The sequence below is a fragment of the Branchiostoma belcheri genome, unplaced genomic scaffold (assembly GCF_001625305.1).
Source record: "Branchiostoma belcheri isolate BF01 breed outbred unplaced genomic scaffold, Haploidv18h27 scaffold73, whole genome shotgun sequence".
In the NCBI taxonomy this organism is placed as follows: domain Eukaryota; kingdom Metazoa; phylum Chordata; class Leptocardii; order Amphioxiformes; family Branchiostomatidae; genus Branchiostoma; species Branchiostoma belcheri.
Genome location: NW_017804387.1, coordinates 1,446,534 through 1,469,826, shown reverse-complemented (window position 1 = coordinate 1,469,826; position 23,293 = coordinate 1,446,534). Strand labels below are relative to the sequence as shown.

Below are 23,293 nucleotides of genomic sequence, written 5' to 3'. Positions count from 1 at the left end.
AGCATCACAGCAACAGTAGGAATATCAGAACCCTTGCAGAAATGTTACACTTGTTTTTAATAGAATGTTGCTGAAGAATCTAAGAATGTTGCTTAAGCCGCCAAGACTGCAAAGAACTTCGTTTCTATGACAATGCAAATGAGGCCGAAAAACTGGACGTCTGCTGTCTACAGGCGTTTCTATTTTCCATGCTGGTCACGTATTGTAATCAGAAAAGTAATCTGGACACACGTTGATGCTTTTCTTAGTTTCACGTACTGTTATTCAGAAGAGTGATTCGGACATATGATTTCTTTTTAAATTTTGTCCAGATTGGTCTGAGGCCGGTGTGAAAACAATTTTTAGACGACGGCACCAGAGAAGATATATGAATTATGCATAACAATTTCCACGAATATTGTCTGGTGTATTTTGGTTGGACTGATCAATGTACCCTAGCACCGCCTAACAAAAGAGTCTCGACTTGTTTTGTCCTACTACAATTCAACCACTAAGAACCAAGTTATCAATAGCTATATTGAAATTATGTTGAAGTTAGTGTATTGACTACCAGCGGACCATGGAGACTGGGAAAACCTGACACTTCAGCATGAGTGTGAGTGGGGTTTTCTTGACTCTTGCTTTCGGAACTCTGGGATGCGCCGGTTTACCAAGTAAGTGTAAGGTTGAGCATCCGAGCTTTATTGGAAAGACAGTACTTTGTAACCGCATCGGTCTGACGACGTTTCCCGACGGAATCCCGTCCGACACCGAACATCTGGAAGTGTCCTACAACACCATCAGGAGCGTGACTACCCTACCGTCGCTGCCACAGCTGCGCAAACTGTACATGACGGATAGCGCCGTCACTTTTCTATCCTGGGAGGGTCTCCGGAATTTTCCGGCTTTGCAATTTCTTCATTTGTCAGGCAACAGACTTCGGTACGTGAAGATAGACTCCGTCATTGAGCATCTGCCGAAGCTGCAGTATGTCACGCTTGGTCACAACAGACTGACGTCTTTCTCCGAGTCCGAACTGGGGTGGCCACAGGTCAGTACTGCAGTGATTGTTGGAAACCTTTTTCACTGTGACTGCGATCTGCTCTGGCTGATTGACAAGCTAACCTGTCTGCAGGCCTGCGGGGAAGGCGACCAGACCTGTTGCTCGTCCTGTGCAGCCTGCTTTCTCGCTTTGAGTCTAAAGATTGGATACCTTCACTGCGAAACTCCCAGTCGATTGAAGCACGTCTCTTTGACTGACGTGTCTGCGAAGATGCAGGAGTGCAGGGAGCAGGCAGTTCCTTCAACAACCAGTCTGGGGATTTCCCAATACGTGTCGGAGACGGCTTCCTCGCAGGTAGCATCAAATCGAACTGTAAAAGCAGAGAACCGCGTCGGCCAGGCACAGACCATGGCGTCCACCACCTTGCAAGGAACTGCCCGCAATACCACTAGACCCAAACCAACCGAAACTAGTGAGGACGCCGCTACATATCCTACCGAGGGAACAAGTAGTAATTTTATTTCCACCAACATTCTACTCAGCGGTATGGCAGGGACTTTGAGCTGCTTTAGTGTCATGATATTGTGCCATCGTCTGTATAAGAGGAAATGCTATTGCTATATCCAAAACACCGCCCCTCAGTCAAGGATATCTACAGCTTAGACCCAAATCTATGGGAAACTAAAAGAATTTAATATAAATCCATCCTGTGGTTTGTACTGGTGTGACCATCTGTCAAATGATAATGTAAAGAAAATGTGTAAGGAATACAGTGGTATTCATGTATACACCACAAGATTAATTAGTATAATTTATTGCAGGCAATACTAAAGATTTACAAGGAATAGGCTTCATAATCTGTGATGTCGGACTAGTCTGTATCTTTTGGTGTGTCTTTGCAATTTTTGAGGCTGCATGGCAAGAAATTTAATAACAGTCGCCAGCTCAAAAAGAATTATATACGTTGGCAGAAGAACAGCCAATGCCATTTGTCCCCCAACCCCCGACAAAGCAGAAGCCTGAAATCACGAAGTTTTACAGATGAGATTTATGATTATAGTACTAGATGGTATCTAGTGGCAGACAAAGCAATTTCTTTCATCCCAGCCCTAGCTGCTCTTTGTGAAAGTAACTTTGACGCCCCCGCCTTAAGACCAATCTCAGCAGAAGCCTGAAAACTTGAAGTTTTACAGATGAGTTCTATGATTGCAGTACGTGATGGTGTCTAGTATGCGAACCACACTGCTCAGTCAGAGTAAGACTGTCGCATAGTGCAGCTCGCTGCTCCAAACTGTCAATGTGACCAACAGACAAGGAGGATAAACCGGTAGATATGGCAGTAAGTGGACTGTTGATGCTCCTTATGTTGGTATATCTGTGGACAGGTTGTTCTTGTCTACCAGATAAATGTCGGATACAGAAGCAGAGCTACATTGGGATACAGTGGGTTGACTGTGATAGTCTGAACCTTACTACAATTCCTGATGGCATACCGTTGATCACAGAACGATTTTGTGCCCTTCGCAACAACATCGGAAACGTAACCTGCCTGCCTTCTCTACCGCGACTGCGGTATCTCGACCTAGGTATGAACTCCATAGAATCGTTTTCCTGGATGTCTTTGCGAAATCTGCCAGAGCTGAGGTCACTTTATCTAAAAGAAAACCGACTACGGTACGTGCAGCTGGGCAGGGTCATAGAACATTTGCCGAAGCTGAAAGATGTAAATCTAAGTTACAACAAGCTTACATCTCTCTCCCAGTACGACCTGGGGTGGCCACAGCTAAATTACGCAAACATCCTGGGAAACCCCTTTCACTGTGACTGCGACCTCTTCTGGCTGATTGTAAAGATGGCGTGTTTAGAAGCCTGTAAAGGAGGAAACGAGAAGGCCTGTTGTCTGTCGTGTTCAGCCTGCTTTCTTATCGACATTCTGAAATATGATAAGAAACTTTTCTGCCGCAGTCCGAGTGAACTGAAGTATCTCCTTTTATCAAACGCGTCTGCCCGTCTGCAGGAGTGCAGGGAGCAGGCGGCCCCTTCAACAACCCGTCAGGGGATTTTCGTGTGGAAACCAACGTCCCCACAGTTAGGGTTAAATCCGACCACGAATGCGAAGCCACGCGTCGGCCAGACACAGACCATGGTGACCACCATACTGCACGGCACTGCCCGCTATGACACTAGACCCACACCAACCCAAAGTAACAAGGACACGGCTACAAATCCTACCGATGGATCAAGTGGTGATTCTTCAAAAGAAATCACTTCCCCCAACATTCTGCTCAGTGCCATGGCAGGGACAGTGAGTTGCCTTACTCTGATAATATTGTGCCACCGCCTGTACAAGAGGAAACGCGTTCTATTCGAATTGCATAAGGCTGCTTGAAACGATATAGCAGAGGACAGGACTGACTAGAGGCCCTACCAGCTCTTTCAGAGTTTTCTACAACATAGACCTAAATGTTTAACATTTAACAACTATAAGAAATATAATAACTTAATACAAGAAGCCATAGGTGACAATCCTCCGTGAAGTTTTATATATTTCAACAAAATCCCAAGCGTCAACGCCAGACCTACTGTGCAGACATTATAATTAGGCAACGGTTAATACAATGAGGGCGCGTCACAAGCATAAAACATACAAAGATCTAAATCCATTACTGCTCCCAGGGCGTGTAAAGATACTGTGCTTCAAGTTCGAAGTTCATTTTAATTACACACACACAATCATTGCATTCACATAAAGATCGGACTATTATGGTCGTGTCACTATCAACGAAGGCAGCCCCACCGTCTTACCGTGCCTGTTACTTATTAAGCGCGACTGGCCAGCACCGCGAGTGTTACTAATACTACCGCTGGTCAGATACCCGGGATATCTGCTTAGAGAACCTCTGCTACCAGACAACTGCCTAAACCTACGGCCTATTCCACAGGATTGTAAAAGTAGGGATGTTTCTAAAATATGCATTTACTCCAATATCAAAACTGCTACGGTGAAAATAAAAAGACGTGCATCATCACGGACATAATGGTACACCACATGCGAAATTACACAGAAATGCGACGTACGGAAGAATGCGTTTTGGCTGCGAACATCTTCCAAAAAACTTGGCATCTCTTAAGCATGCGTAAAAACATCTGGAACCACTTATCAAAACTACCCCGTATCTGCATGAAGTTCCATCCCCCCACTGCTATTCCAAACAACGCGTTTTTCTGGACCATTCCAATTCGCCTCGTAATTGTAGGGGTGCGTCTGCAATATTACATTGACCGCGAAAGCAGCAACGGCAAAAATACACATTCGTGCATCAACACGGGCAAGCCCGCAAACGGCGTATAAAATTGCGTGCCGATTACACAAAGAGAACCCAGTGTTTTGACTGCGAAAATGAAAAATCAGCCGTTCAAAACACTCCGTCCCGAGGGCCTGACCTCCTTCACGGAGTAACAAATGGCAGCATTTCATATATGTATTGCATGGTTGTTGAGAGGTATTGAGAACAGAAAGGCAGCTCCAACAATTGATGTCTAGAATACTGCCAGGACATTGCACTGCACAGAAACAAAGGACGTGTATATAGTGACGAGGTCACCGGTGGGAAGATTGAAGTGTTTGAGTTTCCGTACGAAGAAAGGTGGATCGTTAGCCTTCCCGATCATTCTGTTAACCTGCGTCTCCCATTTCAAGTCTCTCTGCAGCCACACCCCCAGAAGACAGGTGAGTGGCATAATCATCCGATGATTAGGGCCCATCACCCTTCACTGAACCGCGACGGGGGCCGACATCGTCTGCCAGATACCTTTGACCCAGTGTTGACGTCACTCTTCAAAGAAGCGACGTGACAAGCTTCACTGGGTCAGTCTACTGAGGAAGACCAGAGTGACTGGTCGAAAGCTCTAGGTGAGAGGTTTCTTAGTGTTGGACCAAAAGTTTGAACTTAAAACACATCTGTAGCTGCATAGTTCCCATTTAGAACTTATATTCATCCTCGATTGAAAGCTCATCAGTGTTAGTAGAATCCAATGCCGAACACAAGAAGGAAACTCAACATAATTTTTTTGGTCGATCTCCTCAACCGTAATTTTTATTCATACTGTCACGAAGTTCTCCACTTTTAAGTTAAAACATAGATGTTACCAGACAATAAACAGGATAGTAAGATATTAAAATGCCAGTGGACAAACTTTTAATCATTCTACTGTTTAACAGTAGCGTGCATAGTCCAGTGGTTAGCGAACCTGCCTCTGGACCAAGAGGTTGGGAGTTCGACTCCCGGCAGCGGGCTGTTGTCGCTCACCCGACATGCACGCTACTGTTGAGGGTCGCAGTCCTTAAGCTGTGCCCCACTGATCATAGTGCTTGTCGAAAAGAGCTAGAGGAATTTCCCCGGTGAAATGAACCTGTAAATACTATACATAGCGTCTGTCTTCTCTGTCACAACCAGTCGGAGATTAGCTCTTCAGTGAACTAAAACTGGATCGAGATAATTTTTCTACATTTCTATATAAAATCGGCACACGGTTGAAAAGCGCCACCAAACGGGTCGAGTATCATGGCAGGCCAGCCGAGTAGGAGGTTTAAAACTTTATTTTGTCCTGATCACCTAGTCTCCAAGCAGAGGTTTGGGTTTAGGGTTATTTTTGGCATGTTTTTTAAGACTTTATCGGGGTTTATTTTTGCACTGGAATTTTCCTTTCACCCGGAGGTTGGGTTGGGTGAAAGAAAACTTCCAGTGCAAAAATGAAACCCCTATTTAAAAAAAAAAGTCTAAAAAAACACGCCCAAAATAACCCCAAACCCAAACCTCTGCTTGGAGAGTACTGGTCACCCACCTCACCTACCCAGTTCCCTGGAGCTTTCAACAAGCCAAGAGTTGACCCAAACAACGTGAATACTTAAATCACCAAAAGACCCAAATAACCAAATGACCCAAATATGTGAATACTCACGTCAAAGACGACCTCAAAGTTGTCAAAAGATGAACAAGCATGTTTTTGTGTTTCTCAAAATAGAAACTTTTATTATAAATCAAAGTCATTATCCACACACAACTGGTATTGTTAAATTATTTGTACACTGATGATATTGATAACTTATTGGTTTATATTGTAAATATTGTTAAGTTCATTTACTCGCTTAATATTTAGTTGTCCATATGTTAACTGTAAAATACTCACTTGTCTAGTTGTGTATTTGTCAACTGTGCAATATTTGTTTCTGAGTTTTTAAACACTAGCATACAATTCAGCTCTACTTATTTAGGCCATGTTGATTTGATTATATGGATGACATGTGCGCGCGCATGAATTTTCGGCCGTTTCCAAAAAAAAGTTTTCAACCATACTGTAAATCGTGCAAAAACAGTTGCTAAATGAGCAAAAATATACCATAAGTTGCAAGGAAAACATTTAGAAACGATACCAATGTCGTAGAATACCAAAATCAAAGGAAAAAAGACAAAAATGTAAAGAAATGAATTTGAAGAGTAGATTATTCGCCATAACATATTCCGTGCCTTTTGTTCAACCTCCATGACCACGTAGATTTCATAGTGAAAGCAACTTTTTTTTTGCAAAACTTTTTTATTCGCACGCGCGCATCAGTTTTGGGGTTCCCAGAGGATGTCATCCATATAATCAAATCAACATGGCCTTAGTTGCGCTGCCACATGCTAGCGATTGTACTCTTCGATCAATCAATAAACAATTATCATTATTATTCAACCTTGCTATAAAGGTTAACCTAGATCCCAGTGTCGTTAGGTGAAGCTTTGGTAAACAAGAGTCAATCCTCTGCGGTGAATTCGACCAGTCAAGAAGTGCCGGTAAACTAACCAAGAAAACAACAAACCAGCCAACAACCAACCAACAAACAAACCAGTCGGCGTGATAAACTAAACTTTACATTTCTCATTCTTTTACAAATGTACACAAGATATAAATAATTTTGGAAAAAAATCACCTTATATAACAATTATTAATATTACATACAAAAGACACATAAAAGTCATTTACAAAAGATTATAATAATACATAATGTTGGAAAAACAAAATATATCTAAATATAACATAATATACAAAAGACACATATAACATCATTTATAAAAGATATAAACAATGTTGGAAAACAATACATCTAATTTAACATAATGTACAAAAGACATATATAATTTTTTACAAAAGATATACACAAAGTTAGAAAAAAATACATCTAATATAACATAATATAAAAAAGACACATATAAAACCATTTACAAAAGATATACAAAATGTTGGAAAAAATCTAATAACATAATATACAAAAGACACGTATAAAATTATTTACAAAAGATATACACAATATTGGAAAACAATAATCTAATATAACATAATATACAAAAGACATCCAACAAACCAACCAACTACAAACCAACCAACCAACCAACCATCCAACCAACCAACCAACCAACCAACCAACCAACCAACCAACCAACCAACCAACCAACCACTAACAAAAACGAAGTCAAGAAACCAACCAAGAAACCAAAAATAACAAATCAACCAACCAAGCAAACCAAGAAACCAACCAACAACAAACCAACAAACCAAGAACCTAAGCAACATCAAACCAACCAGCCAACAACCCAAGAAACCACCAACCAACCAACAAACCAACCAACAACCTAAGAAACCAACCAACAACCAACCAACCAACCAACCAACCAACCAACCAACAAACAAACCAAGCCAACAAACAAACATACAAACAAACCAACCAACTAACTAAAAAAACAATACAAGCAACGGACCAACCAACAAACCAACCAACAAACCAACAAATAAGAAACAAACAAACAAACCAACAACCAACCAACAAACTAGTCAGTGTGATAAACTAAACATTACATTTCTCATTCTTTTACAAATGTACACAAGATATAAATAATTTTGAAAAAAATACATCTTATATAACAATTATTAATATTACATACAAAAGACACCTAAAATTATTTACAAAAGATATACACAATGTTGGAAAACAATACATCTAAAATAACATAATATACAAAAGACACATATAAAATTATTTACAAAAGATATACACAATTTTAGAAAACAAAATACATCTAATATAACATAATATACAAAAGACACATATGAAATCATTTACAAAAGATATACACAATGTTGGAAAACAATACATCTAATATGATATAATATGCAAAATACACATGTATAATTATTTACAAAAGAAATACACAATTTTGGAAAAAAACTAATAACATAATATACAAAAGACAGCCAACAAACCAACCAACAACAAACCAACCAACCAACCAACAACCCAAGAAAACTCCCAACAAACCAAAAAACAAACCAAGCAACGGACCAACCAACAAAACAACCAACCAACCAACCAACCAACCAACCAACCAACCAACCAACCAACCAACCAACCAAGCCAAGAAAACCTACAAACAAACAAAAAAACAAACAAGAAACCAACCAACAACAAACAAGCTAACCAACAAACAAAAAACCTACAAACCAACCAACCAACCAACCAACCAACCAAGCCAAGAAAACAAAGCACCCATTAAACTAAAAAAAAAAAACCAAGCAATGGACCAACAAACAACAAACCAACCAACAAAGCAACAAACAAGAAACCATCCAACCAACAAACCAAGAAAGCAACCAACAACAAACCAACCAACAAACCAAGAAACCAACAAACCAAGAAACCAACCAAGAAACCAAGAAACCAACAAACAACCAAACAACAAGCCAATCCAAGAAACCAACAAACCAGCAAACCAACAAACCACCCAACAAACCAAGCAACAGATCAACAAACCAACAAACCAACCAAGAAACCAACCAACAAACCAACCAATCAACCAACAAACCAACAAACCAAAAAAAACCAAGCAACAGACCAACAAACCAACAAACAAACCAACCAAGAAACCAACAAACAACAAATTAACCAACCAACAAACCAAGAAACCAACCAACCAACAAACAAACCAGTCGGTGTGATAAACTAAACTTAACATTTCTCGTTCTTTTACAAATGGACACAAGATATAAATAATTTTGAAAAAAATACATCTAATATATGAACAATTATTATTATAATTACAGTCACATATAAAGGTATTTACAAAAGATATACACAATGTTAGAAAACAAAGTACATCTAAAATAACATAATATACAAAATACAGAATGATATAAAATTATTTACAAAAGATATACACAAAGTTAGAAAACAAAATACATCCTAAAATAACATAATGTACAAAAGACACAAACCATCGCAATCAAATCAAAATCAAATCAAATCAACAAACTAACTAACCAACCAACCAACCAAGAATAAACCAACCAACCACCCAACCAACCACCACAATCCAACAAACAAACAACCAACCAACCAACCAACCAACCAACCAACCAACCAACAAACAAACCTACAAACAAACATACCAACAAACCAGGAAACCAACAAACAAAAACCAACCAACAAGAAACCAAACAACCAAGAAACCAAACAACAAACCAACCAGCCAACAAACCAGGAAACCAACCAACAACAAACCAACCAACCAACCAACCAACCAACAAACCAACCAAGAAACCAACCAACAACCAACCAACCAACAACCCAACAACAAACCAACCAACCAACCAACCAACCAACCAACAAACAAACCAACCCACCAACAAACCAAGCCAAGGAACCAACAACCAACCAACCACCCAACAAACTAACCGACCTACCTACCAACCAACAAACAAACAAGCCAACAAACCAAGCCAACAAACAAACCAACAAACCAACCAACCAACCAACAAACAAACATACAAACAAACCACCCAACAAACCAAAAAACAATCCAAGCAATGGACCAACCAACAAACAAACCAGTCGGTGTGATAAACTAAACTTTACATTTCTCATTCTTTAACAAATGTACACAAGATATAAATAATTTTCAAAAAAAACACATCTTATATAACAATTATTATTATTACATACAAAAGACACATGTAAAAGTATTTACAAAAGATATACAGAATGATGGAAAACAATACATCTAATAGAATATAATATAATATACAAAAGACACATATAACATTATTTACAAAAAATATACACAAAGTGAGAAAATAAAATTCTTCTAATATAACATAATATACAAAAGACACATATAAAACCATTTACAAAAGATATACACAATGTTGGAAAAAATCTAATAACATAATATACAAAAGACACAAAAAATTATTTACAAAAGATATACACAATGCTGGAAAACAATAATCTAATATAACATAATATACAAAAGACAAATATAAAATTATTTACAAAAGATATACACTATGTTTGAAAACAATCTAATATAACATATTATACAAAAGACATCCAACAAACCAACCCAGCAACAAACCAAGCCAACAAACCAACAAACAAACAAAACAACAAACCACCCAACCAATCAAAAAACAAACTAAGCAACGGACCGACCAACCAACCAACCAACCAACTAACCAACTAACCAACCACCCAACAAACCAAGAAACCAAAAACAAACCAAGAAACCAACTAACAACCAACCAACCAACAACAAACCAACCATTAAACAAACCAACAGCAAACCAAAAACCAACAAACAATGAAACCACCCAAAAAAACAAACAGGGCAACAATCCAACCAACCAAGAAACCAACAAACAACAAACCAACAAACCAACCAGCAAACCAAGAAACCAACCAATGAAACAACCAACCAACAAACCAAGAAACCAACAACCACCAACCAACCAACCAACAAACAAGCCAACAAACCAAGCCAACCAACAAACCAATCAACCAACCAACAAACAAACAACCCAACAAACCAAAAAACAACCCAAGCAACAGACCAACCAACAAACAAACCAGTCGGTTTAAAAAACTAAACTTTACATTTCTCATTCTTTTACAAATGTACACAAGATATAAATAATTTTCAAAAAAATATATTTTATATAACAATTTTTAATATTACATGCAAAAGAAACCTACAATTATGTACAAAAGATATTCACAATGTGGGAAAACAAAATACATCTTATATAACATAATATACAAAAGACACAAATAAAATTATTTACAAAAGATATTCACAATGTGGGAAAACAAAATACATCTAATATAACATAATATACAAAAGACACAAATAAAATTATTAAAAAAAGATATACACAAAGTCAGAAAACAAAATACATCTAATGTAACATAATATACAAAAGACACATATAAAACCATTTACAAAAGATATACACAATGTTGGAAAAAAATCTAATAACATAATATACACAATACACATAAAATTATTTACAAAAGATATACACAATGCTTGAAAACAATAATCTACTATAACATAATATACAAAAGACAAATATAAAATTATTTACAAAAGATATACACTATGTTAAAAACAACAATCTAATATAACATTATATACAAAAGACATCCAACAAACCAACCAACAACAAACCAACCCACCAACAAACCAAGCCAAGAAACCAACAAACAAACAAAACAACAAACCACCCAACCAACCAAAAAACATACTAATCAGAAGACCAACCACCCAACCAACAAACCAACCACCCAACAACCCAAGAAACCAACAAACAACAAACAAAGAAACCAATAACAAACCAACCAACAAACCGACCAACAAACAACAAACCAACCAACCAACAAACCAACAAACAAACAAACATACAAACCACCCAACAAACCAAAAAACAATCCAAGCAACAGACCAACCAACAAACAAACCAGTCGGTGTGATAAACTAAACTTTACATTTCTCATTCTTTTACAAATGTACACAAGATATAAATGATTGAAAAAAAATACATATAATATGACAATTATTAATATTACATACAAAAGACATCTAAAATTATTTACAAAAGATATACACAAAGTCAAAAAACAAAATACATCTAATATAACATAATATACAAAAGACACATATAAAACCATTTACAAAAGATATACACAATGTTGGAAAAAAATCTAATAACATAATATACAAAAGACACATATATAATCATTTACAAAAGATATACACAATGTTGGAAAACAAAATATAACTAATATTACATAATACACAAAAGAAACATATAAAATTATTTACAAAAGATATACACTATGTTGGAAAACAATAATCTAATATAACATAATATACAAAAGACATCCAACAAACCAACCAACAACAAACCAACCCACCAACAAACCAAGCCAAGAAACCAACAAACAAACAAAACAACAAACCATCCAATCAACCAAAAAACATACTAAGCAACGGACCAACCAACCAACAAACCAACCACCCAACAAGCCAAGAAACCAACAAACAACAAACAAACCAACAAACAACAAACTAACCAACCAACCAACAAACCAACAAACAACACACTAACCATCAAACCAACCAACCAACCAACAAACTAACCAACAGCAAACCACAAACCAACCAACCAATCAACAAACAATGAAACCACCCAAAAAAACAAACAGGGCAACAATCCAACCAACCAAGAAACCAACAAACAACAAACCAACCAGCAAACCAAGAAACCAACCAACAATCCAAGAAACCAACCAATATCAAACCAACATACCAACAACCAAAGAAACCAACCACCAACCAACCAACCAACCAACCAACCAACCAACCAACAAACATACAAACAAACAAGCCAACAAACCAAGCCAACAAACCAACCAATCAACCAACCAACCAACCAACAAACAACCCAACAAACCAAAAAACAATCCAAGCAACAGACCAACCAACAAACAAACCAGTCGGTGTAAAAAACTAAACTTTACATTTCTCATTCTTTTACAAATGTACACAAGATATAAATAATTAAAAAAAATACATCTTATATAAGAATTATTAATATTACATACAAAAGACACCTACAATTATTTACAAAAGATATACACAATGTGGGAAAACAAAATACATCTTATATAACATAATATACAAAAGACACAAATAAAATTATTAACAAAACATATACACAAAGTCAGAAAACAAAATAAATCTAATATAACATAATATACAAAGACACATATAAAACCATTTACAAAAGATATACACAATGTTGGAAAAAAATCTAATAACATAATATACAGAATACACATAAAATTATTTACAAAAGATATACACAATGCTGGAAAACAATAATCTAATATAACATAATATACAAAAGACAAATATAAAATTATTTACAAAAGATATACAATATGTTAAAAACAACAATCTAATATAACATTATATACAAAAGACATCCAACAAACCAACCAACAACAAACCAACCCACCAACAAACCAAGCCAAGAAACCAACAAACAAACAACAAACCACCCAACCAACCAAAAAAACAAACTAAGCAACAGACCTACCAACAAACCAACCAACCAACAAACAAACCAACCACCCAACAAGCCAAGAAACCAACAAACAACACACACACCAAGAAATCAACTAACAACCAACCAACCAACAAACAAACCAACGAACAAACAACAAACTAACCATCAAACCAACCAACCAACAAACAAACAAACCAACAGCAAACCAAAAACCAACCAACCAACAAACAATGAAACCACCCAAAAAAAAAAAACAGGGCAACAATCCAACCAACCAAGAAACCAACAAACAACAAACCAACCAACAAACCAACCAACTAACCAACAAACCAACCACCCAACAAGTCAAGAAACCAACAAACAGCAAACAAACCAAGAAACCAACAACCAACCAACCAACCAACCAACCAACAAACAACCATAAAACCAACCAACAGCAAACCAAAAAACAACCAACCTACCAACAAACAATAAAAACAACCCAAAAAACAAACAAACAGGGCAACAATCCAACCAACCAAGAAACCAACAAACAACAAACCAACCAACCAACAAACCAACCAACCAACCAACAAACAAACAAACATACAAACCACCCAACAAACCAAAAAAACAATCCAAGCAACAGACCAACAAACAAACCAGTCGCTGTGATAAACTAAACTTTACATTTCTCATTCTTCTACAAATGTACACAAGATATAAATAATTAAAAAAAATACATCTTATATAAGAATTAATAATATTACATACAAAAGACACCTAAAATTATTTACAAAAGATATACACAAAGTCAAAAAACAAAATACATCTAATATAACATAATATACAAAAGACACATATAAAACCATTTACAAAAGAGATACACAATGTTGGAAAAAAATCTAATAACATAATATACAAAAGACACATATAAAATTACTTACAAAAGATATACACAATGTTGGAAAACAATAATCTAATATAACATAATATACAAAAGAAACATATAAAATTATTTACAAAAGATATACACTATGTTGGAAAACAATAATCTAATATAATATAATATACAAAAGACATCCAACAAACCAACCAACAACAAACCAACAAACAAACCAAGCCAAGAAACCAACAAGCAAACAAAACAACAAACCACCCAACCATCCAAAGAACATACTAAGAAACGGACCAACCAACCAACCAACCACCCAACAAACAAACAAACCAACCACCCAACAAGCCAAGAAACCAACAAACAACAAACAAACCAAGAAATCAACTAACAACCAAAAAACCAACCAACGAACAAACAACAAACTAACCATCAAACCAAGCAACCAACAAACCAACCAACAGCAAACCAAAAACCAACCAACCAACCAACAAACAAACAATGAAACCACCCAAAAAAACAAACAGGGCAACCATCCAACCAACCAAGAAACCAACAAACAACAAACCAACCAGCAAACCAAGAAACCAACCAACAAACTAACCAACCAAGAAACCAAGAAACCAACCAATATCAAAACAACATACCAACAACCAAAGAAACCAACCACCAACCAACCAACCAACCAACCAACCAACCAACAAACAAACAAACAAACAAGCCAACAAACCAAGCCAACAAACTAACCAACCGACAAACATACAAACAAACCACCCAACAAACCAAAAAACAATCCAAGCAACAGACCAACGAACAAACAAACCAGTCGGTGTGATAAACTAAACTTTACATTTCTCATTCTTTTACAAATGTACACAAGATATAAATAATTTTCAAAAAATACATCTTATATATTATTAATATTACATACAAAAGACACCTAAAATTATTTACAAAAGATATACACAATGTGGGAAAACAAATTACATCTAATATAACATAATATACAAAAGACACATGTAAAATTATTTACAAAAGATATACACAAAGTCAGAAAACAAAATACATCTTATATAACGTAATATACAAAAGACACATATAAAAACCATTTACAAAAGATATACACAATGTTGGAAAAAAATCTAATAACATAATATACAAAATACACATAAAATTATTTACAAAAGATATACACAATGTTGGAAAACAATAATCTAATACAATATAATATACAAAAGAAAAATATTAAATTATTTACAAAAGATATACACTATGCTGGAAAACAATAATCTTATATAACATAATATACAAAAGACATCCAACAAACCAACCAACAACAAACCAACCTACCAACAAACCAAGCCAAGAAACCAACAAACAAAACTTACAACAAACCACCAAACCAAACAAAAAACATACTAAGCAACGAACCTACCAACCAACCAACCAACCTACCATCAAACAAACCAACCACCCAACAAGCCAAGAAACCAACAAACAACAAACACACCAAAAATCAACTAACAACCAACCAAACAACAAACAAACCAACGAACAAACAACAAACTAACCATCAAACCAACCAACAAACAAACCAACCAACAGCAAACCAAAAACAAACCAACCGACCAACAAACAATGAAACCACCCAAAAAAGCAAACAGGGCAACAATCCAACCAACCAACTAACCAGCAAACCAAGAATCCAACCAACAACAAACCAACCAAGAAACCAAGAAACCAAAAAATTAACCAACATCAAGCCAACCAACCAACCAACCAACAAACAACAAAGCCAACAAACCAACCAACAAACCAACCAACAAACAAACATACAAACAAACCACCCAACAAACCAAAAAACAACCCAAGCAACAAATCAACCAACAAACCAGTCGGTGTGATAAACTTAACTTTACATTTCTAATTCTATTACAAATGTACAAAACATATAAATAGTTTTCAAAAAATACATCTTACATAACAATTATTAATATTACATACAAAAGACACCTAAAATTATTTACAAAAGGTATACACAATGTGGGAAAACAAACTACATCTAATAAAACATAATATACAAAAGACACATACAAAATTATTTACAAAAGATATACACAATGTTGGAAAACAATGATCTAATATAATATAATATACAAAAGACACATATAAAATTATTTATGAATGATATACAGAATGTTGGGGAACAATACATCTAATATACCATAATATACAAAAGCCACATATAAAATTATTTACAAAAGATATGCACAAAGTAAGAAAACAAAAGACATCTAATATAACATAATATACAAAAGACACATATAAAATTATTTACAAAAGATATACACTATGTTGGAAAACAATAATCTAATATAACACAATATACAAAAGACATCCAACAAACCAACCAAGAACAAATCAACCCACCAACAAACCAAGCCAAGAAACCAACCAATAAACAAAACAACAAACCACCCAACAAAACAAAAAACAAACTAAGCAACGGACCAACCAACCAACCAACAAACAAACAAGTTAACCACCCAACAAGCCAAAAAACCAACAACAAACAAACAAACCAAGAAACCAACTCACAATCAACCAACCAACCAACAACAAACCAACCATCAAACCAACCAACCAACAAACCAACCACCCAACAAGCCAATAAACAAAAAACAACAAACCAAGAAACCAACTAACAGCCAACCAACCAACCAACCAACCAACCAACCAACCAACTAACCAACAACAAACCAACCATCAAACCAACCAACCAACCAACCAACCAACCTACAGCAAACCAACCATCAAACCAACCAACAAACCAACCAACAGCAAACCAAAAACAAACCAACCAATCAACAATGAAACCACCCAAAAAAACAAACAGGGCAACAATCCAACCAACCATGAAACCAACAAACAACAAACCAACCAGCAAACCAAGAAACCAACCAACAAACCAACCAAGAAACCAAGAAACCAACCAATATCAAACCAACATACCAACAACCAAAGAAACCAACCACCAACCAACCAACCAACAAGCAAACAAACAAACAAGCCAACAAACCAAGCCAACAAACTAACAAACAAACAAACAAACAAACATACAAACAAACCACCCAACAAAACCAAAAAACAATCCAAGCAACAGACCAACCAACAAACCAGTCGGTGTAAAAAACTTAACTTTACATTTCTAATTCTTTTACAAATGTACACAAGATATAAATAATTTTCCAAAAAATACATCTTATATAACAATTATTAATATTACATACAAAATACACCTAAAATTATTTACAAAAGATATACACAATGTGGGAAAACAAAATACATCTAATATAACATTATATACAAAAGACACAAATAAAATTATTTACAAAAGATATACACAATGTGGGAAAACAAAATACATCTAATATAACATAATATACAAAAAGACACATACAAAAACCATTTACAAAAGATATACACAATGTTGGAAAAAAATCTAATAACATAATATACAAAATACACATAAAATTATTTACAAAAGAAATACACAATGTTGGAAAACAATAATCTAATATAATATAATATACAAAACAAAAATATTAATTCACAAAAGATATACACTATGTTGGAAAACAATAATCTAATATAACATAATATAAAAAAGACATCCAACAAACCAACCAACAACAAACCAACCCACCAACAAACCAAGCCAAGAAACCAACAAACAAACAAAACAACAAACCACCAAACCAAACAAAAAAAATACTAAGCAACGGACCTACCAACCAACCAACCAACAAACAAACAAACCAACCACCCAACAAGTCAAGAAACCAACAAACAACAAACACACCAAGAAATCAACTAACAACCAACCAACAAACAAACAAACCAACGAACAAACAACAAAATAACCATCAAACCAACCAACCAACAAACAAACCAACCAACAGCAAACCAAAAACCAACCAACCAACAAACAATGAAACCACCCAAAAATCAAACAGGGCAACAATCCAACCAACCAAGAAACCAACAAACAACATATTAACCAACCAACCAACCAACCAGCAAACCAAGAAACCAACCAACAACAAACCAACTAACCAGCAAACCAAGAAACCAACCAACATCCAGCCAACCAACCAACCAACCAACCAACAACAAACAAACAAGCCAACAAACCAAGCCAACAAACCAACCAACAAACCAATCAACAAACAAACAAACATACAAACAAACCACCCAACAAACCAAAAAACAATCCAAGCAACAAATCAACCAACAAACAAACCAGTAGGTGTGATAAACTTAACTTTACATTTCTCATTCTTTTACAAATGTACACAAGATATACATAATTTTCAAAAAATACATCTTACATAACAACTTTTAATATTACATACAAAAGACACCTAAAATCATTTACAAAAGATATATTACACAATGTGGGAACACTAAATACATCTAATAAAACATAATATACAAAAGACACATATAAAATTATTTACAAAAGATATACACAATGTTGGAGAACAATGATCTAATATTATGATACAATATACAAAAGACACATATAAAATTATTTATAAATGATATACAGAATGTTGGGGAAAAATACATCTAATATACCATAATATACAAAAGCCACATATAAAGTTTTTTACAAAAGATATGCACAAAGTAAGAAAACAAAATACATCTAATATAACATAATATACAAAAGACACATATAAAATTATTTACAAAAGATATACACAATGTTGAAGAACAATGATCTAATATTATGATATAATATACAAAAGATACATATAAAATTATTTATAAATGATATACAGAATGTTGGGGAAAAAACATCTAATATACCATAATATACAAAAGCCACATATAAAGTTATTTACAAAAGATATGCACAAAGTAAGAAAACAAAATACATCTAATATAACATAATATACAAAAGACATCCAACAAACCAACCAAGAACAAATCAACCCACCAACAAACCAAGCCAAGAAACCAACAGATAAACAAAACAACAAACCACCCAACAAAACAAAAAACAAACTAAGCAACGGACCAACCAACCAACCAACAAACAAACAAGCCAACCACCCAACAAGCCAAGAAACCAACAAACAACAAACAAACAAGCCAAGAAACCAACCAACTAACAACCAACCAACAACAAACCAACCATCAAACCAACCAACAAACAAACCAACCACCCACCAACCCAATAAAACAACAACAAACCAAGAAACCAACTAACAGCCAACCAACCAACCAACCAACCAACAACAAACCAACCATCAAACCAACCAACAAACCAACCAACCAACAGCAAACCAATCATCAAACCAACCAACCAACCAACAGCAATTCAAAAACCAACCAACCAACAAACAAACAATGAAACCACCCAAAAAAACAAACAGGGCAACAATCCAACCAACCAAGAAACCATAAAAGAACAAACCAAGAAACCAACTAGCAAACCAAGAAACCAACCAACAACAAACCAACCAACAAACCAAGAAACCAACCTCCATCAAACCAACATACCAAGAACCCAACCAACCAACCAACCATCCAACCACCCACCCACCAACCAACCAACCAACAAACCAACCAACAAACCAACCAACCAACCAAAAAAACAAACCAAGCCAACAAACCAACCAACCAACAAACATACAAACCACCCAACTAACTAAAAAAATCCAAGCAACGGACGAACCAACAAACCAACCAACAAACCAACAAATAAGAAACCAACAAACAAACAAACCAACCAACAACAAACCAACAAACCCGTCGGTTTAATAAACTAAACTTTACATTTCTTAGTCTTTTACAAATGTACACAAGATATAAATAATTTTGAAAAAAAATACATCTTATATAACAATTATTAATATTACATACAAAAGACACCTAAAATTATTTACAAAAGATATACACAATGTTGGAAATCAATAAATCAAATATACCATAATATACAAAAGCCACATATAAAATTATTTACAAAAGATGTAAACAATGTTGGAAAACAATACATCTAATATACCATAATATACAAAAGACACATGTAAAATTATTCATAAAAGATAAACACAATGTTAGAAAACAGAATACATCTAATATAACATAATATACAAAAGACACATATAAAATTATTTACAAAGATATATTACACAATTTTGGAAAACAATACATCTAATATAATATAATATGCAAAATACACATGTATAATAATTTACAAAAGAAATACACAATATTGAAAAAAATAATCTAATAACATAATATAGAAAAGACAGCCAATTAACCAACCAACAACAAACCAACAAACCAAGAAAACACCCAACAAACCATAAAACAAACCAAGCAACGAACCAACCAACAAAAGAACCAACTAACAAACAAACAAATAATACAATCAACAACAAACCAGCTAACCAACAAACCAAAAAACCTACAAACCAACCGACCAACCAACCAACCAACCAAGCTAAGAACCAACCAACAAACAAACCACCGATGAAACTAACATTCAAACCAAGCAATGAACCAACAAACAACAAACAAACAAAGCAACAAACAAGAAACGATCCAACCAACAAACAAAGAAAGCAACCAACAACAAACCAACCAAGAAACCAACAAACAACCAACCAACAAACAAACCAAGAAACCAACAAACAAACAACCAACCAACCGACCGACCAACAACCCAAGCCAAGAAACCAACAAACAAACAAACCAATTAACCACCCAACAAACCAAGCAACGGATCAACAAACCAACCAACAAACCAACCAACTAAGAAACCAACCAACAACAAACCAACCAACAAACCAACAACAAATTAACCAACCAACCAACAAACCAACCAACCAACAAACCAACCAACAAACAAACCAGCCGGTGTGATAAACTAAACTTTACATTTCTCATTCTTTTACAAAATAATGTACACAAGATATAAATAATTTTGAAAAAAATACATCTAATATATGAACAATTATTATTATTACAGTCACATATAAAAGTATTTACAAAAGATAAACACAATGTTAAAAAACAAAATTCATCTAGAATAACATAATACAGATATAAAATTATTTACAAAAGATATACACAAAGTTAGAAAACAAAATACATCCTAAAATAACATAATGTACAAAAGACACAACACCAACTCACAATCAAATTAAAATCAAATCAAATCAACTAACCAACCAAGAATCAACCAAAAAGAGAGGTGTGTGTTACGGTGTGTTGTGATGAGAGGAGAGTTGTGTGTTATGGTGTGTGGTGATGAGAGGAGAGTTGTGTGTTACGGTGTGTTGTGAAGAGAGAAGAGTTGTGTGTTGCGGTGTGTTGTGATGAGAGGAGAGTTGTGTGTTACGGTGTGTTGTGACAGGACAGTTGTGTGTTACGGTGTGTTGTGATGAGAGGAGAGTTGTGTGTTACGGTGTGTTGTGATGAGAGGACATCTTATATAACAATTATTAATATTACATACAAAAGACACCTAAAATTATTTACAAAAGATATACACAATGTGGGAAAACAATATACATCTAATATAACATAATATACAAAAGACACATATAAAATCGTTTACAAAAGATATACACTAAGATAGAAAACAAAATACATCTAATATAACATAATATACAAAAGAAACATATAAAATAATTTACAAAAGATATACACAATGTTGGAAAACAATAATCTAATATAACATCCAACAAACCAAACAACAACAAACCAACAAACAAACCAAGCCAAGAAACCAACAAACCACCCAACAAACCACCCAACAAACCAAGCAAACGGACCAACCAACCAACCAAACAACCAATCAACCAACCAACCAAGAACAAAGCAACCACCCAACCAACCAGCCAACTAACCAACCAAGACACCAACCAACAACCAACCAACCAAGCAACAACCCACCACAATCCAACAAACAACCAACAAACCAACATACCAACAAACCAACCAACAAGAAACCAAACAACCAAGAAACCAAGAAGCCAACCAACAGCAAACCAACCAGCCAACAAACCAGGAAACCAACCAACAACAAACCAACCAAGAAACCAAGAAACCAACCAAGAAACCAACCAACAACCAAGCAACCAACAACCCAACCACAAACCAACAAACAACAAACCAACCAACAAACAAACATACCAACAAACCAACCAACAAGAAACCAAACAACCAAAAAACCAAGAAGCCAACTAACAACAAACCAACCAGCCAACAAACCAAGAAACCAACCAAAAACCAACCAACCAACCAACCCACAAACAAACCAACAAACGTACCAACCAACAACCAAAAAAACCAGCCAGTGTGATAAACTAAACTTTACATTTCTACCCCATTCTTTTACAAATGTACACAAGATATTAGATAATTTTGAAAAAAAATACTTATATAGCAATTATAAATATTACATACAAAAGACACATAAAATCATTTACAAATTAAAGAAATACATAATGTTGGAAAACAATACATCTAATATAACATAATATACAAAAGAAATATATAAAATTATTTACAAAAGATATACACAAAGTTAGAAAACAAAATACATCTAAATAACATAATATACAAAAGACACATATAAAATTATTTACAAAAGATATACACAATGTTAGAAAAAATACATCTAATATAAAATAATATACAAAAGAGACATTAAAAATTATTTGCAAAAGATATACACAATGTGGGAAAACAAAATACATCTAATACAACATAATATACAAAAGACACATGAAAAATTATTTACAAAAGATATACACAAAGAAAAAAACAAAATACAGCTAATATAACATAATACACAAAAGAAACATATAAAATAATTTACAAAAGATATACATAATGTTGGAAAACGATAATCTAATATGATAACATAATATACAAAGGACATCCAACAAACCAATCAACAACAAACCAAC

At 34.9% G+C, this 23,293-nt stretch overlaps 2 protein-coding genes across 2 annotated transcripts in view; both read left to right on the top strand.

The window, feature by feature from the left end:
• Nucleotides 1-589: 589 nt before the first annotated feature.
• LOC109485139 (slit homolog 3 protein-like) lies at nt 590-2,157 on the top strand. The gene is made up of 2 exons (XM_019788573.1): nt 590-1,526; nt 2,090-2,157. The coding sequence occupies exons 1-2, from the start codon at nt 590-592 to the stop codon at nt 2,155-2,157; spliced, it is 1,005 nt and encodes a 334-aa protein (XP_019644132.1).
• A 158-nt stretch (nt 2,158-2,315) lies between these two features.
• The window catches only part of LOC109485138 (leucine-rich repeat LGI family member 4-like), a 27,382-nt gene continuing 6,404 nt past the window's right edge, over nt 2,316-23,293 (top strand). Inside the window, exon 1 of the mRNA XM_019788572.1 lies at nt 2,316-3,186. Within this exon, the coding sequence (XP_019644131.1) occupies nt 2,316-3,186 (871 nt within the window). The remainder of the gene's footprint in view (nt 3,187-23,293) is intronic.

Bases quoted from the DNA above. Each gene is read 5' to 3' on its own strand.
- LOC109485139 (XM_019788573.1), top strand. From the start codon at position 590: ATGAGTGTGAGTGGGGTTTTCTTGACTCTTGCTTTCGGAACTCTGGGA. The intron at 1,527-2,089 runs GTATGGCAGGGA...CTTTCATCCCAG, and splicing joins CACCAACATTCTACTCAGCG to CCCTAGCTGCTCTTTGTGAA.